The sequence below is a fragment of the Paramisgurnus dabryanus genome, chromosome 8 (assembly GCF_030506205.2).
Source record: "Paramisgurnus dabryanus chromosome 8, PD_genome_1.1, whole genome shotgun sequence".
Classification (NCBI taxonomy): Eukaryota; Metazoa; Chordata; class Actinopteri; order Cypriniformes; family Cobitidae; genus Paramisgurnus; species Paramisgurnus dabryanus.
Genome location: NC_133344.1, coordinates 25,931,893 through 25,950,232, shown reverse-complemented (window position 1 = coordinate 25,950,232; position 18,340 = coordinate 25,931,893). Strand labels below are relative to the sequence as shown.

General features: G+C 36.0%; 4 protein-coding genes across 5 annotated transcripts; 1 reads left to right on the top strand and 3 right to left on the bottom strand.

Annotated features, from left to right (window-relative positions):
• The first annotated feature begins 340 nt into the window (after positions 1 to 340).
• LOC141282481 (testis-expressed protein 12) lies at positions 341 to 1,096 on the top strand. The gene is made up of 4 exons (XM_073815472.1): positions 341 to 427; positions 566 to 677; positions 784 to 835; positions 917 to 1,096. Exons 1-4 carry the CDS (start codon positions 377 to 379, stop codon positions 1,056 to 1,058), a joined length of 357 nt encoding a protein of 118 aa, XP_073671573.1. The 5' UTR covers positions 341 to 376; the 3' UTR covers positions 1,059 to 1,096.
• A 180-nt stretch (positions 1,097 to 1,276) lies between these two features.
• Positions 1,277 to 5,378, bottom strand: bco2b (beta-carotene oxygenase 2b). Its single transcript, XM_065280146.2, has 12 exons — positions 5,079 to 5,378; positions 4,781 to 4,976; positions 4,146 to 4,357; positions 3,950 to 4,065; positions 3,769 to 3,871; positions 3,517 to 3,645; positions 2,887 to 3,047; positions 2,568 to 2,735; positions 2,216 to 2,353; positions 1,943 to 2,125; positions 1,758 to 1,868; positions 1,277 to 1,674 (listed from the first exon to the last, which is right to left on the bottom strand). The coding sequence occupies exons 1-12, from the start codon at positions 5,113 to 5,115 to the stop codon at positions 1,555 to 1,557; spliced, it is 1,674 nt and encodes a 557-aa protein (XP_065136218.1). The 5' UTR covers positions 5,116 to 5,378; the 3' UTR covers positions 1,277 to 1,554.
• Positions 5,379 to 7,757: 2,379 nt separating this feature from the next.
• sdhdb (succinate dehydrogenase complex, subunit D, integral membrane protein b) lies at positions 7,758 to 11,841 on the bottom strand. Of its 2 annotated transcripts, none has more exons than XM_065281235.1 (4): positions 11,740 to 11,841; positions 10,824 to 10,934; positions 9,502 to 9,652; positions 7,758 to 8,580 (listed from the first exon to the last, which is right to left on the bottom strand). In XM_065281235.1, the coding sequence occupies exons 1-4, from the start codon at positions 11,786 to 11,788 to the stop codon at positions 8,415 to 8,417; spliced, it is 477 nt and encodes a 158-aa protein (XP_065137307.1). In that variant the 5' UTR covers positions 11,789 to 11,841; the 3' UTR covers positions 7,758 to 8,414. The 2 variants fall into 2 exon arrangements, with proteins under 2 accessions (XP_065137307.1, XP_065137308.1); XM_065281236.1 differs by having other exon boundaries at positions 9,502 to 9,649.
• A 540-nt stretch (positions 11,842 to 12,381) lies between these two features.
• LOC141282511 (L-amino-acid oxidase-like) lies at positions 12,382 to 13,343 on the bottom strand. The gene is made up of 3 exons (XM_073815576.1): positions 13,249 to 13,343; positions 12,968 to 13,153; positions 12,382 to 12,709 (listed from the first exon to the last, which is right to left on the bottom strand). Exons 1-3 carry the CDS (start codon positions 13,341 to 13,343, stop codon positions 12,382 to 12,384), a joined length of 609 nt encoding a protein of 202 aa, XP_073671677.1.
• Positions 13,344 to 18,340: the final 4,997 nt, after the last annotated feature.

The window sequence follows — 18,340 nt, the reverse complement described above, 5'->3', positions numbered from 1 at the left end:
AAAAGGCTACTAACCAACAGCACTACTTTGCATAATTTAATACGTTTTGTCTAATTAAAATGTTCTGTTTTAGAACAAATTTGTCACAAATTTTCTTTGAGGGGGCACGGTAAATGCATCGTACACGAGAGGGGCCGCACCGTGAAAAAGTTTGAAAAGCACTGGCTTACTACATTTCTGTGCAGGAGACACACAAGACTAGATAAACATTATGTGAATAAACCAAAACTGTCAACCAAAAAAACAGTATATACACCTAATGTTTAATATTATTATTTTAAAGAAAAATGACAAAATACTCTCCTGTCTTGTTCTGTGACGAGTAAAGACAGATCCCAGTTTTCGCAAAAACTTCTTGAGCAGTAAAGAGGCATCTATGGCAGTCAGAGAAGCAGAAATGAAGAGATCTCAGTCAAAACTACATGAGGTAAGGATATCAGTTTATCACTTTGATTTCGTGAACTTACAACAGCTGGCACCAAATCAACCAGCCAGTGTTTGATATTTTAGTCAAATTTACCTGACAGCTAGTTTACGTTGTACTAATGTTATTTTATATGCTTAGGCTGATAATGCACCTACATTTTCGGAAACATCTCCAGCAAAAAAAACTAAAACCAACATCTCCAGGTCAGCAGCTGTGGAGAAGTCTTATGGGTTTGAAACAGTACTGGCAGGTAACTCTCTATGACATTCGTTTTACCAAAGCTATATAATATTTGTGGAGATTTTAACCTTATGAGGTCTTGTATTTTTTCTGATTTGACTCATTCTATCTATTAGAGGCTCACAGAGAGGTCTGTGTCCTCTTTTCAAACTACTCAGAGGTCTTGAGGTAACCGAATGGATTTTCATCCTTTGTGTCTTTTCCGTAATGTTTGCACTCAGTAGTTAACTTCATACGTTCCCATTTAAGAGAAAGAGCCGACGTGGATGCTTCACAGCTTAGAGAGCTTGAAGATATTCTTATTGAAGCTCGAAGCTTGGAATCTCATCTTAAAGAGAAGAAAGAGCACTTGAGACGATGTTTGGCTTTGATCTCTGACAAACTACTGTGATAGTTTTTTCTAATATTGCCATGTTAAGTGATTATCTAATGCAATTCAAGATGTTCAACAAGCAGCCATTCATATGAAATACTGTTAAAACACTGATTGTAAATGTTCATAATATACTTATACAATAAAATACTATATTAGGTTTTTCGTTTAAAATATAGCTAGATATTTTGTGGTGATCTGGAATGATATGTAATAAATGGAAATGTAAACCTGCATTCATTATTCACATTTATTAATTTAGCAGATGCTTTTATCCAAAATAATAAATAATATAGGCTTAAGCAATTAATCTGCTGCAAAACAATACAAGAAAACAAACCCAAGTATAGTGCTTTCATTATTATAGGTGCAGAACTATAATAGTACGAGTTCAATACAGGTTATTCATACTTTTAAAAGTTGTAACATTTTCTATTTACGCTAAGCCGCAACACTGTCTTCTTGCAGTGTTGTCTATCACAGATGACAGATTTGGACTTCTTAAACTTGTCACTCAGTAACTACTAGTTTGGAAAGTCCCATGAAAACCATATGGAATGTTGATAGGTATTTCAGCACGTCCCAGTTCTTCAAAAGTTTTTGCATCCAGCACCAGAAGGAATGTGCTCTTATCCTAAGAAGACACATTACTCATTAATATGCATATATATGTCTTTGTTCTGAAAGGCTAGTATTTTTATATGTGGCATGCCATACCTGATTAGGGGTGATGACCACAGACAAAATGACTCCATCGTCCTCTTCTACAGCCCCAGGTGAAGGGACAAAAATCGGTTCTGACGGATACAGGCCTGCATGTTGCCACACCTGTTAAAAACTACATGTAGCTTAATGGGCTTACACTAGGAAATCTGAAAATAAAACTTAAGACGACAACTAACCTTCATTCGTTTGTCTTGAAGGTCCATCTTAATAAGCGAATCTCCAACCAGGTGTCTTAAGCCACATCCGTAAAAGTAGCGGTAGGCCCGGGTATTGTACTTTGAATAGTTGATTTGTGGGAATTCTAGACCTCCATATTGATGGAGATCTTCACCATGAAGATCTTCATGTGTGCAGAACACCTGTGTAAATGAATATTTTATTGCATCTGTTACAGCAGACACACCCAGGTTTTATTTAAAAATGTTAGCAAGTGAACCATATAAACAAACCTGGTTCTTGTCTGTCTTAATGGCTGTTGCAGTGCGGTTTAATCGTGTGTTTAGATTTTGTCCACAAGGTGTGTTATTGTCCACATTTAAGGGTAGGACATATCGGCGAGGGAATACTCTGCACATGGTGTTGTATACCTAGAAAATGATAAAATTATATATAAAATTATCTTACATAATGTAAAGAACATTCTGTGGAAAATAACCTTGATATGTTTAATATTGAATGAGTAAGATCATGTCAAAGATTGAAATAAATTATTAAAATCCAACTTTAATGCTCCTAATCTCATAATTAGATTGAGACTTTAGCCTGGATTTCACAGGTAGGGTCACATATACTTCGCCTTACCTCATCTAGAGCATTTCCAGACTTTTTAAGGTTCTGAATCAAGTAGTTATTAATTGCTTGTCCATCATCAGAACAGCATAGGTCCATAATCAGGAAATTATTTTCTTCAAAACAATTTATCTGATGGAAGGTTGACAATGGCTTTGCATAATATTTGATTAAGCTGATCTGTAGAAAAAGAAACCACCGACATTCATGTGAAGAGGGAGTTCATTTTTAAAGCATTTTAATATCTATACCAATCTAAACAATTTAAAATCATTCCTCTTTTTTTAAAACATGTGTATGCTATGGATTAGAGATAGCTGGCAGGTTTTACCTTTCCAGTCTTCTTATTAATGACGTGGAAAACGGTTTTCCGCGAAGGGTCCCAGTATACACAATCACTAATCCCCTTTCCACGCAGTTTGCATGTCACAATCTTCAGGAGATCCATTTTGATTGGCTGCTCGATGAATACCACGTAATTTTCTGACATTGCTGCAATTACAATATACAACTTCAAACAAAACTGATTTGGCATTAAAGACTGATAATTGTCAGTGTGATTATATTATTTCAGGTACATTTGGTTTACAATACTTTTTTTAGCTTTTTCCAAGTTATTACTCATTGTAATAACTTGGTATTCATTGTTATTATCACAAGATGTTACAGGCTATATTAATATAAATTTTCTGTAAACTGTTAGCTGAAAATCATGATTTTCTGAATTTGTGAATTCTGTTACTGTAAAAATCAGTTACAAACAGTAATTAAAATCATAATTTGTTAGTTAAAACGTACTCATATTTTACAAAAATATTGGTGCGTACACATGCTTAGTGAATGAGACCCATTGACTTTGGACACCAAATGTACATGAAATTATATAAAAACCTATATATTTTGTTTATTAGTTTGAATTGCTGATGATTATTTGTTATTGACACTTTGACAGCTCATTTACCAAAGCTATGGTAGTAGGATGGTTTGGATTTGTCCTCAGAGGGGATGGAGCAAACAACTGTGGCTCCTTCCAATGTATCATCTGGAATCCTCTTTTGTGGGGGGACTTTTATGATATTGTAGAAAGCACCTAGGAATTAAAGTACTTTAGTTTATACAGCGGAGACGAAATTCAGTTATGTTTCTATTTGTTTGAGAAATATGCAGGATCTTAAGATGCTTTAATGAATCTGACATTGTCAGTGATACAAACCTTTAGAAGTGTAAGAGTTGCCCATGTTGTACGTGGTCCCATCAGGATCCATATGGGGGTGAGCTGTGGCTCCATTAACTGCAATGAATTTACTCCAGTCCACCTAACAACAATACATTTCAGGTGGATTGCTCACAACAATATGTCAATAATTTTGATTACCTATATTATTTGCAGGCACCTTTTCTTTTGTTTCAAGTGTCTTTGGATCTATTTTGTGTATAAAGTTGGTCTCTGTACTGACATAGTAGTCTCCTTTATACTGGACAAAGCTCACATTTGCGTTGTCAGACGGCTCTATGTAGGAAGAGAACAATGACAAATTCACATATGACAAATTAGCACCAGTTTGCCGAGAGTGATGTCTTCATACTTACTATAAAACTCAAAGCGGGACAGGAAGCGCTGGAAGAAGTTTTTGCATGGATCCGGCATTGCAATCGTACCAAATTCAGACACCACAATGCGGTTATGCTCAGTGTTTTCCTTGTAGCTATCGCTGTTCAGGAAGCGGCTCATGTATGTCACCTTTCCATCCTCAATATGAAATTGGTGCAAAAGTGCCATCCCATCAAACCAGTGGTTGAAACTGAGGAGCAAACACAACAGCTTATTCATTTTTTTTTTTGATAAGTCTGTTGGTATACACATTTGTGCAAACGTCTTAGGGAACCAGCAGCTTTTTTGTTTTAGCAAAGTTTTAATAAACATTCATATTTATTTTTGATCTATTTATTAATATACAAACAGAAAATACAGGAAATATGTACAAAAAAGGATTAAACATAATTTTCAGAACAAAATGATGACAAAAGTCAGTATTTAGTGTGACGCTCAAGTGGAAGGGGAGATCACACTAAATACTTGATACTTAAGCTTATTTTATTTTTTTATTAATACTGTAAACACATTTTCTATATTCTCTGGTTGTATCTAATAGTGGCTTTTGGCCTAAAACTTTTACACAGATCGTATGTCAGTACGCTAAAGAAGGAACAAAAATTGTACTCACCTACTTCTGCCAATCTCAAACTTTCCAGGTCCGTTCCTGAGAAAATTGCCTTTAATCCATGAGGGAATATTACCTGTGATTTTGGTTGAAATGGGCTCTGGTATTTCGTTTGCAGAAAGCACCAGCTTCTCAATGCATGGCAGACCATGTACATCTGTGAAATTCTGATCTTTTCTTCTTGACTTTGTCTTCCAACCTGCATGTAAGAAAAAAGATTTGTTATACATACTTATTGCACTTAATGCATGGCTACCACAAAACAAATATGTGCACGTCTATGAAATGTGTGTTAACCTACCAGGAGTGCTACTGTTCAGATGGTCCATGGTGGACATTTGTGTTGGCTTCCTTAGTTGAAGTGGAGCGGGATGTACTTCAGAGGTTGCCTTGTCTTCTTCTGCTGCCACTGTCTTATAAAGAGGTCTTTTTGGGTCACATGGTGCTTATGCAATTTAAAATCACAGACCCCAACAATTCGGTTGCATCTTGCCCAGTTCATGTAAGGTTCAGATTGATAAGAATGATGAGCTTTGTTATGAATTAACGACTTCACAATAAAATCGTATTTGTTATCCGCTAACATGAACAAACAATAAGCAATATAGTTTATCAGCATTTAATGTTTGTTAATGTTAATGGTAATACAATTGTTCATGTTTGTTGATTAATGTTCATTGTTTGTTGATGTTAGCTAATGTATTATTAAGTAATGTTTGAAAATAAACCCTTACTGTAAAGTGTTACTGATTTAACACATTTAATCTAATAATTTATTTCTGATTGCTGCTAAACCTACAGAAACCATTGAACACTATAGTCACTACAAAGTTTAAATACATTTTGTGGAAATACTTAAAAAAACAACAACAGGCAGTTAAGGCTATTTAAAGTTGTCATGAACATCTGCTTCCTCTATGAAATCATCCAATTTCTTTGGGAATTTCCAGAAGTCAGCAACAAATGATGTAACTTTTCCTTAAAGAGGGAAAATACAGGGGTTATGCCTCTGAAATCCTTCTGTTACGGACTAAGAAATAACACTGTAAAAAAAATCTGTAGAAATTACTGGCAAATAGCTGCCAGTAACTTACTGTAGATTTCACATTTATGTTATTTACTGGCAACAGTTTGTTCAAAGTAATGAACATGAAACTGTCACGGTTGTCAACCGTGATCTGTGTATGTGTTTGTATTTTGTGCTGATTGTACTCACCTGGACTCACTTACCTCTCATTACCTCATCAGCACTGTCACAGCTGTTCTCCATTTTGATCCTGCCTACTTAATGCAATGTCTCTTGTCTCCTTTTGATGAATCATTGTCTTTTGTTGTTCTTGTTCTCGGTTTATCGCGTGAGTTTGGATTAATGTTTATATTTGTTTTAATAAATGTTATCCTTTTTGTGCTATTGTGTCCTACTTCCTAAAACTAGTCGTGACACAAACATTTCCAATCTTTATCTTCTACAGTAAGTTACTGGCAACCAGCTGCATAATTACAGCAATTTTTTTTTACAGTGAATGGAATATTAATTCAAGTGATTTAAGAACTAACTGTATATTGTTGAATATTCATATATATTATACAGGAAAACTCAAGTAAAGTTCAAGAGCGAGGCAGAATATCCTCACCAGGCAGGACAGAACTTACAGTATGTTGATGTGACTTATTGATCACATCATTTTTACAGTGTTTGAACCTATTTCAAGCTTTGACCTTACTACTGACAGTAATTAACTTTAAAATATTTGTCATATTTCTCAATATTGCAGAGGATTTCTGGTACCAATAAAACCCCAATTGTTATTGGTCTTATATTGAAATCAGTATAAGATGTAGGTACTGTCCTGAGTTGAAAAGAAGTTTAATATGCAATATGTTTTGAGGGTATACAATGATGAGAATTGGGTTGTTACTGTACCTAAAATGTAATTTGTGCCTTGTAGAAATATGATTACTTATGTAGGGATAAGAAAACTCATTGGTTATAGTAAGATTTTTGATGCAATATTGTTGACACAAAAATTTTACAAATCCAGGTGACCCACAATGAGTAGAATAAGATGTAGTATGTGCTTTTGACTTAATATAAGCAAGTCCTCTGGCTGTTGTTGAATTAGTGTCTATTTTTGAACTAAAATAAATAAACAGTGTGAAATCTACTAAACAAAAGTAGCATGTCTTTAAGTTTCGGCATGGGGATTTCCAGTGATGTTAAGAAATTGAACGTATCCATCATTTTCCCCATGAGTCATTTAGGGTTATAACAGAACACACACACTCTTTTAAGATCCTGTTCATAACAGTGTTAAGTGGTGGTAGTATTAAATATATCCCACTCCCTGAGGGCAAAAAGAGTGTAATGTTGCCTGTCTTTTTGCAAGGACGTAACCCTTTTATATTAGTCTGGGTTTGAAAAGCACATAATATCAGCAATATAAAAGCAGAGTAGTTTTCTTTTAAAGGTCCCATGATCCACATAGAAACAATCCATTTGTCCTCCCAAAAACTAAATTGATGCTATTGATATCGCCAAATGCTAATTCAGTTTTTCCACAGACAGTGTAAGGTTGTATGTGTATACAAATGCTAATGTCCAATGACTTGTAATATGTAGCACATTTTATCTACTATTAACAATAGTATATAAGAATATTTTAATTATTTAATGGCAATTCAGTGACCCTAAAATGAGATTGTGAAGCTTAAATGCTTTGTTTGTAATGGAAAACATAACACCAAAGTGTAACTGATAAAATAAACTGTACATTGTGTTGCATGTTGGACAACATCTGTCTTTCTAGGGTGTCTATAGTATTATCCCACTGATTTTACAAGCTGTAAAATACAGTTTATATTTGCTTGACGTTAATAGAGATTCAATAAAATCATATTTGACCTCCATGCATGTAAACCTAAACGAATCTTGCCCTTTTCTTATGCTTTGGATAAAAAAAATAAATCTCCCATCCAAAGCTATTCAAAACTATTTTTTTATTTATAGACTCAATTTTAGAATAACTTTATGACCCACATGAGTTATCAGTTATACTGATCAGAGTGTCGCAAGTCTGTTTTTTGAGCATTTTACATAAACTGTGGTTAATGTACATCACTCCCATTACAGATGGCCAATAATGTATCGCATTTTCAAAGAAATACAGCCATGCAAAGTTATTATGACACAAAGCTGAAATACTGTCAATGTTACAATTCGCAAGATGTTATGAGCAGTCATAAGAGTGAATACCTGTGATATTTGCAATAACATCAATCAAAATCTGAGAAACACAGTACAACATAATCTGCTCATGGTCCAAATCATTGTCTACTACAGAAGGTGCCATTTAGGGTTATGAACCGCAGATCTCTTTTAACCCCGACATTTTGCTCAGTTAAATGCATTTGCAACACTGATTTTATATGCAGAGATTTCCACATTAAGCAAAAGCACAACTTATGTTCTGAACAACTCACAGCATTTACAATTAAAAACGCTTGTGAATCAACATTGTGTGTTGTCAAAAAATTATATATTTATATAATTTACATATAAGGTGACAAATTTATAAAGCAGAAAAGAACCGATGATGAAAGCAGATCCCAAAATACCCCACTGCCCATTTTAGTCCAGTTATTTACTCCACAATAGGGCCACAGCTTTACAAATCCCCACGTCATGGTAGTTAAAGTAGCAAAGGCCAGCGAAGGTGACGGTCGACAGAACGAAGATGCCGGCCTTAGCCATCTTTTCTTTTAAGTCTCCATGAACGTAGTCTGTCGCAACTTGACCAAGACCCCTAGAAGACAAACAGCAGAATGTATGTATTAAGATAGTTGAATCATCAAAAAAAAAAAAGAAGTTATATTTATCATAAACAGTTGCTCAGTGAATGTGCTTACTGTATAATGTTATCCTATTAATGTTTCAATTTCATCAATGATTAGATTTTTGTCTGAATTTTTATTAGGTCTGTTTGTTTAAACTGTAGTTACAAAAATAGACTACATACATAAGTGGAGATTATTATTGATTATTCAAGCATTTATTTTAACATCTATGGCAGTACCACATGTACAGTACTATGCAAAAGTCTTAGGCCACCAACACCAGCTTAGTTGTTTTAGCAACGTTTTAATGTCCATTTTTACTCTTTTCATTAAGATACAAAAAGAAAATACAGGAATTATGTACACACAATTTGAAAAAAAAAAACATTGCAAAAACTACAAATCTACAGGTGGTATGGTGGCCTGAGACATTTGCACAGTACTGTACATCTGGCTAAAATAAATAAATAACCTTATAGGATAAATTAATTTATGAATCCATTATGTGTACCCTAATTCACTAATGGCCTTGCTAAAATGAGCAGTGCAGTCCTGAACTCTCTAGGAGGGTAATATTTGCATAAAGGGTATTAAAGCCACCCATGACTTGGCTTTAGACTTAAGCAAATTCTTTAATTTAGTGTCAGTGTCAGAAATTGAATTGATTTTAAGGAACAATATAATGTTAAGCTATAACACATCTGGCCAGTGAACTACAAAATTAGGGGACACCACCTATATAGATTTACATGTGGCACTAATAAATAATAAAACAGCTGACTGTGGCTAACTAACCTTCAGTCAAGGTTAGAGCATTTTCTAATTATTCTGATACAGAATAGATAAAATAAATACTTTCAAACAATAATAACAACCAGAAATTGTCCTACCAGTGCCCATGCAGAGTGAGTGCGGCAGCTAAGGAGTAGTCAACAGCCGGGCCTGGGTAACAATACGCAACTGGAATCAACCCCAGAAGAGCTGCACTCAAGACACGCTCACCTGTCCAGTGCAGGGAAGCAGATTTGGACCCAGAACCTGCTAGAAAAATAAACCCAATGGTCATGAACAAATAATTAGTTTTTTCTTGCGTACAGTATACAGACAAAAGTATTGAGACACATCGCTTAATTCAGTCTGACCCATTGCCGCAGGTGTAAAAATCAAGCATCTAGTCACCCACATGATTTCAAGCGATGTACTGTAATAGGATGGCACCTTCCCAATAAGACAAAGTAATTTCAATCCTGCTGGATATTTCACGGTCAACTGTAAGTGGTATTATTGGAAAGTGTTTAGGTATAAGAGCAACTCCGCCATGAAGCAAACACCTTTAAAACAAACTGAAACAGAGATTCAGCCAAACAGCACATCCAACATCCGTGCTTCACCTCAAAAATGCACTACAGAATGAATGCACACAAATTTCCACAGAAATTTTGAGAAAAGCCTTCCGAGAAGAGTGGAAACTGTTATAGCTGCAAAGGGGCTACAAATTTCATATTGAAGTCTAATGTATTTGAATGCAATGGGTCTCATTTATGAAAAACTCATGTGTAAATCATTTGCAAAGTTGATCTTACATAAATTATCAGGGTCAATAAATTCCTTTTGCTCTAATGAGCCCTTTTCACACAGACATTATGGAAAATCCATAAAGGATTTGTCCGGGATTGTTTCATTTTTGGATCATTCACACTGCCAATGATTTTCCGGAATCTGTGCATGCATTCACACACATACCATAAATATCCTGGATAGACACGTGACGTGTTTGAAGTTCTGCACTTGGTAGGTTTTTTTCTCCCCAGCGTCTGAAGTTTGCCATACCCATATTGTAGGAGAACTACAACTTGCTTAATAATTTGGAACAGCATATTTTTTAAAGTATCTTTCGACATATTTATTTCATTTAAATAGAATAACATCCACGCTGTCATATAAGTGTTGAGGATAAAATAAAATTTCTAAAGTAAGTTACTGACTGTATTGGAAAAATAAACAAAAATGGCATGTGCATAATAATTTGGAATGCAGTGAACATGGAAATGTGTAGACATATTGCTTCTGTCTGTAGACTGAGCAGTCAATTAAGCTAATAAAATATGATGCTAATCTAGACTTTAACACCAGGGTAAAGGTTTAAAGGCGTGGTAGAGCAAAAGCACTCATAATATACAGAAAGAAAATAGATACAATATAAACCACTTACCATAATTAGATGGAGATGCATGTATTTTTGCAGATATTAAGTATGGGCAGTCACGATCCTTCTTCTGTACAGCCAAAGGTCTGATCAGCAATGAAGAGCGAAATAACAGAGCTAGGGAAATTCATATAAATGATTACAAAGGGTGCAAAAGAAGTAATACAAATAATTATACAACAATCTTATTTAGCAAGGCAGCATGTCGTAATCTCTAAATATATGATCAGCAATTTCTTTATATTTTGACATCACCACATAACCACATTTACACAACACAACAACTGATTTAAAACATGTAGGGGAAGTTTCCCAGACAGGGTTTAGATTAATCCAGGACTAAGCCTTAGTTATATTAGGACATTTAAGTAGTTTTTACAAACATGCCTTACAAAAACACCACTGGTGTGCATCTTGAGACAAAACACTGGCACTGATATATTTTAAGGTGTCAGTACAAGGTGTTTTTTAAAGTATGGCAGCTCAAACTTGCATCGGAAAACTGCCCCGTAGTGTTTACAATCTGTAATGAGTGGTGTCATTGATGATGTGTATTGATCGGGAATAAACGGTAACTGGTTACAGTCATTGAAAATGTCCCATTAGAAATGAGCAAGTCCTGACTAAAACCCTTTTCATATTAAGCTCAGTAAATAACACGATCAAATGTCACCTAAAAATAGTCACAAGGACAGAAGAGACTAATTAATAAAAACAGAAAAGAGACACCAAGCGGAAAAACTGTTTGCAAAGTGAGGTTAGCATGCTAGCCTGTATGCTAACAGTGTTGAACATGCAGTGTCGCATCAGAATACTTTCTTTTATCTACCACCTTAAACACCAAAAAAGACGGCTAAATAGATGCGATAAAGCGTGATGTGAATGGTCACGAATGCAAAGGCATTAAAAATGTTAAACTTACGGCTGACACCTCTGTGACAAACAGAAGTTATCCTGACAAGAGACGCCATGATTCTCACAAACAACCCAAGGTCAGTGAAAGTACCCGGATGTACTACTTCTGCCAGTGACCGATGTGATGAAATAAATCATAATGAGGTCATTCAAAATAAATAATAGATCAATTTAATAATAAGTATGTGTTTTATTACTTAAATATATAAGAAATTACATTATTTTTTCCCTTTCAAATTTTTTTTATTTTACCCTACTCCTTTTAATTGCATACCTATTATTTTGTTTGACTTAACCCGAGATCATTTTTGTTTTGTTCTTTTTTCCTTTGTTTTTCTTTTGATTTTACTTCTGAATATTGTTAAGTTTTGGTTGTAATGTTATAAATGTTCAATAAAAAAGCCAATCTATAATGTTAGGTGACTGTATGCATCACTGTACTTTAGTTTATTAGGCTATAACAAAAAAATCTTATTAGATCATTTATCAAGATGAAACATAATTTTAACATTTAAGTATTTAAAATCCCCTTTCAAAATGTAAGTTATCAGCAAAATATTTCAAATAAAGATCAAATCCTCATAAACTTGGTCAGGTGCGTTGTTTCATGATGATATATGTTGACAGTTTTTAATAGCACATTTGTTTTCTACTTTTTATTGTCATTTATATCTTTTGCAGCTCTCAGAGCAGATTTCATGGCAGTCTCAATCCAGGCATGAGGTCTTCTCTGTCTGTGCTCTCCTGCAAAGTAAATCCTGCCTTCAGGTTGAACTAGAAAACCTTCATAACCTCTCATCTGAAATGGAGTGAAGATAGCAAAGGCACCGTGGCTGTAAGGATCCAATCCCCATTTTTTCACTACGCCCCCTGTGCAGAGATGACAGATGTGTTCTTCATGGATCTTCACAAAGTCACTCAACACCTTGGCTTTCAGTTCAACGTCTGGTAAAGGAGTGGACGATTTCTGAAAAAAGCTTTGGAAAAGGGAGTCGGGCCGACTACCAAAACACACTTGTAGCCAATCAGCAGTAAGGTGCGTGTCTACTTAATGACATCGTTGCCTGGGTTGCATATGTGTGGGGCGGGTTTATCAAAAGAAGGTCCAGATTCTATTGGGGTAGGGGCGTGTTTGTTTAGGTGATTTCAAATGTCAACATTGTCTTTCAGAGATCATGGACCCTGCCTTTAACACCACTTTTGTTAAGTGTTAAGACTTTGTTTGCAAAGATCACAACGCCTTCATCTTTTTGGAGGTCAGAGGAGGTTTTAAATCCATAAAGCGTGTTGCTTTGGCTGTCATCAAGATATAATCAGCATTAATGTAGGTCAGAGCCGAGGGGTTACAGCAGTCTTGATATGTCACATCTTTCTCTGTTTTGCTGATGGCCTGGACTTTTGATTTAAGAAGGATTGTGGCATTTAGCACAGTGTAAAATGAGTTTGGAAAATCAGAAATTTATCCGACATTAAAATCGAACATTGATTTAACGTTGATCCGTCGTCAAAATCCAACTTTGATCCGATGTCAAGATCCAACACTGATCTGACGTCAAAATCGAAAGCTGATTTAAGGTGATCCAACTTTGATCCGACGTCAAGATCCGACATCAGGATCCAACGTCAGTCTGACATCAGGATCCAATGTCGGTCCAACGTCATGATCCAACGTTGATCTGAATTCAAAACCCAACTTCGCTCTGATGTCAAAATCCTAATGCAAGAATTGTTTCAGGGCATAAATCAGCTTGGCATCTACCCCCTGAAAATTACGCAGACAGCCTAGGCAAAGCAACCCTTAACCCACTGGCATGACAACACCAGCCCACGGGTGACACACGGGGAATTCCCCTGGTACTCCCGATTAGCCAATCCAGGCCTAAGCTTTACTGCCTCTGCCACTGAAGTTGTTGATGTCAGCAGATCTTTTTCAAGAACTTTACTTTTCCAAGACATTGGTGGGCCAAACTATAGTGTAAAAAGAAAATGCCAACAATGGACGCTATTTACACTTAGACACTCTTTAAATTTACTCAGTCGAGGAAGGTTTCTTTTTATATGTCGATGCACTTTTTCCCAGTTTTTTATAAATTAGGAAAGGATTTATACAGTATACTTTTAGACAAAACATTTAGACAAATGAGAAAATAACATGTTGACATTTCCAGTATTTACACATGGTGAAGTTTTTAAACCTTTTTTATTGAGCATGCCAAAATCAGGAGCATCTCATCATGCTGGTTCTCTTGGACAAAAAATAAACCTAAGGAAGATGATGGGCACATGATAAAACTAGTTGGGTATTTCCAACTGAGCAAAAATAAGAAAAACGAATAATAAATAAAACAAACAAACAAATAAATGAAAAAATAAATGTTTTTATTTTTGATTGGAAATTACATATCACATGGTATTAATTTAATACTAAAATGCTAATTATTTGGTTATAAGATTCACAAATAAATTTAAAAGATACTTTGCCAGTGTCTCAAATCAATTTGTTACATGTTTACTGTAGTACAAACATGGTTTTGTCAATGGTAATGAATATGCCAAAAACATGCTTAAAAAAAAACGTTTCTGTCTCTCTCATGGTGAATCATGTGTGGTCTCCTTTACATGTTTACTGTAGTACAAACATGGTTTTGTCAATGGTAATGAATATGCCAAAAACATGCTTAAAAAAAACGTTTCTGTCTCTCTCATGGTGAATCATGTGTGGTCTCCTTTACATGTTTACTGTAGTACAAACATGGTTTTGTCAATGGTAATGAATATGCCAAAAACATGCTTAAAAAAACGTTTCTGTCTCTCATGGTGAATCATGTGTGGTCTCCTTTAATTCTGCAAGAATATTTTCCCACACAGACTCAAAATTCAACCATACTGAACAAATTAGATTAGGGAGCTTTAGTATTTATTAAAATACCCAATTTCCGACAGAATCAATCATTTCTAATCACTCAGTCAATGTCCTAGAAATTTGCCTTTTTTCATAAACAAATACATTTAGGCTACTAAAACCTAATTGTTTTCCCTTTTCAGACGCCTGATGATGTGAGTCACCGTTGTTTTGCTTGGGGTTTTGCATTTTATAGTATATGAAACCGAAATAGTGAATGAGACAACTTGATCTTTATTGAAGATAAAGATAACATTAAAAAGTATACATTTATCAACTGTATTTATTTGGACATACAACTTCTTTACTCGTAATAAATTTTTTAATTGTACTGTCTACTTTAGACTGGTCACAAAAATAACTATAAAAAAAATTTTCTACATTAAATTATTTTCCCCTGTCACAATAAACTAGATAGTAAAGTTTGAAGACAAACTTTATGTTGGCTTGAGAAAGCGTAGCCTGAACGTTTAAAACGGTTTGACATAAGTTTAGTTTAGTAGGCTATCTGGCTGTTAGTATGTTTAAGTATGAAGGTAGCATGATTTACCATGAAGCTAGCATGATGTTAGCATGATTAGCATGAAGCTAGCATGATGCTAGCATGATTTACCATGAAGCTAGCATGATGTTAGCATGATTAGCATGAAGCTAGCATGATGCTAGCATGATTAGCATGAAGCTAGCATGATGCTAGCATGATTAGCATGAAGCTAGCATGATGCTAGCATGAAGCTAGCATAATGCTAGCATGATTAGCATGAAGCTAGCATGATTAGCATGAAGCTAGCATGATTAGCATGAAGCTAGTATGATGCTAGCATGATTAGCATGAAGCTAGCATGATGCTAGCCTGATTAGCATGAAGCTAGCATGATGCTAGCATGATTAGCATGAAGCTAGCATGATGTTAGCATGATTAGCATGAAGCTAGCATGAAGCTAGCATGATTAGCATGAAGCTAGCATGATGCTAACATGATTAGCATGAAGCTAGCATGATGCTAGCATGATAAGCATGAAGCTAGCATGATGTTAGCATGATTAGCATGAAGCTAGCATGAAGTTAGCATAATTAGCATGAAGCTAGCATGAAGTTAGCATGATTAGCATGAAGCTAGCATGATGTTAGCATGATTAACATGAAGCTAGCATGAAGCTAGCATTATTAGCAGGAAGCTAGCATGAAGCTAACATTTATTGCGTTGCTAGGGTACTAAGTTTGGTTGCTAGGGAGAAAATTGGCATCCCATAATGATCACCCTTCAAGCCACAAGTAAAACGGTCCAACCCCCGTGTCTCTACAATGTTCTGATGCGGAGATATAAGGCTTTGTTTATTCCGTTGCTAGGGTACTAAGTTTGGTTGCTAGGGAGAAAATTGGCATCCCATAATGATCACCCTTCAAGCCACAAGTAAAACGGTCCAACCCCCGTGTCTCTACAATGTTCTGATGCGGAGATATAAGGCTTTGTTTATTCCGTTGCTAGGGTACTAAGTTTGGTTGCTAGGGAGAAAATTGGCATCCCATAATGATCACCCTTCAAGCCACAAGTAAAACGGTCCAACCCCCGTGTCTCTACAATGTTCTGATGCGGAGATATAAGGCTTTGTTTATTCCGTTGCTAGGGTACTAAGTTTGGTTGCTAGGGAGAAAATTGGCATCCCATAATGATCACACTTCAAGCCACAAGTAAAACGGTCCAACCCCCGTGTCTCTATGATGTTCTGAAGCGGAGATATAAGGCTTTGTTTATTCCGTTGCTAGGGTACTAAGTTTGGTTGCTAGGGAGAAAATTGGCATCCCATAATGATTACACGTCAAACCACAAGAAAAACGGTCCAACCCCTGTGTCTCTACGATGTTCAGATCCAGAGATATAAGGCTTTGTTTATTATGTTGCTAGGGTCTTCATATTTTGTTGCTAGGGGCGTGGCTTAATACCTCAATAAGAATCCTAAGAGACTGATTGGATGCCTGAGTAAAATGAGCCCACCCCTATGTCTCTATGACACTCTGGTGCAAAGATATCCATCTGGGCTTTTTATAATGGTAGTCTATGGGAGATGTTGCTAGGGTACCCAAAATTGTTGCTAGGGGCGTGGCTTAATAGCTCTGGGGTGATCCTAAGAGACTGATTGGATGCTTGAGTAAAATGAGCCCACCCCCATGTCTCTAAGACCCTCTAAAGTGAAGATATTCCATCTGGGACGCTTTTATTCCCTTTTATGGGCATGTTTCCTGCCCCATTATAAGTCAATGGGAAATTTTGGGGGCCTCTTACACCCCAGGGGTACAGCTTACACCCCATTGTGAGGTATGTTCTTACACAGCCTGTCAGCCTCCTTAAATGTGGTAAGCCACAAGTTTCTACAAGTTTCTCACTCGCAGCTTTGACCCGTCAAAGTTTGTCTCAATGTTAAGTCAATGGAAATTTTGGGGTGTTTCAGCGCCCCGTTTAGGAATTCGGAAGGTCCCATCAGTTAGAAAAGATATAGCACACCTCGTCAGATCAGACCGAAAGTCTGTCCAAAGTTTGATGGCTGTAGCTTGAAAGCTCTAGGACGAGTTAGAGTTAGAAATTTTAGTCTCAGAAGAAAAGAAGAGGGAATAATAACTAGATATTAAAGTTTGAAGACAAACTTTATGTTGGCTTGAAAAAGCGTAGCCTGAACGTTTAAAACGGATTGACAGAAGTTTAGTTTAGTAGGCTATCTGGCAGTTAGTATGTTTAAGTATGAAGCTAACATGATTAGCATGAAGCTAGCATGAAGCTAACATGATTAGCATGTAGCTAGCATGATGCTAGCATGATTAGCATGAAGCTAGCATGATGCTAGCATAATTAGCATGAAGTTAGCATGATGCTAGCATGATTAGCATGAAGCTAGCATGAATTACATGTAGCTAGCATGATGCTAGCATGATTAGCATGTAGCTAGCATGAAGCTAGCATGATGCTAGCATGATTACCATGAAGCTAGCATGATGCTAGCATGATTAACATGAAGCTAGCATGATGCTAGCATGATTAGCATGAAGCTAGCAGGAAGCTAGCATGATGCTAGCATGATTAGCATGAAGCTAGCATGATGCTAGCATGATTAGCATGAAGCTAGCATGATGCTAGCATGATTAGCATGAAGCTAGCATGATGCTAGCATGATTAGCATGTAGCTAGCATGAAGCTAGCATGATTAGCATGAAGCTAGCATGATGCTAGCATGATTAGCATGAAGCTAACATAAAGCTAGCATGATTAGCATGAAACTAGCATGATTCTAGCATGATTAGCATGAAGCTAGCATGATGCTAGCATGATTAGCATGAAGCTAGCATGATGTTAGCATGATTAACATGAAGCTAGCATGAAACTAGCATGATGCTAGCATGATTAGCATGAAGCTAGCATGATGCTAGCATGATTAGCATGAAGCTAGCATAAAGCTAGCATGATTAGCATGAAACTAGCATGATTCTAGCATGATTAGCATGAAGCTAGCATGATGCTAGCATGATTAGCATGAAGCTAGCATGATGTTAGCATGATTAGCATGAAGCTAGCATGAAACTAGCAAGATTAGCATGAAGCTAGCATGAAGCTAGCACGAGGCTTGCATGATTAACATGAAGTTAGCATGAGAATAGCATGATTAGCATGAAGCTAGCATGATTTAACGTGAAGCTAGCATGATTAGCATGATGC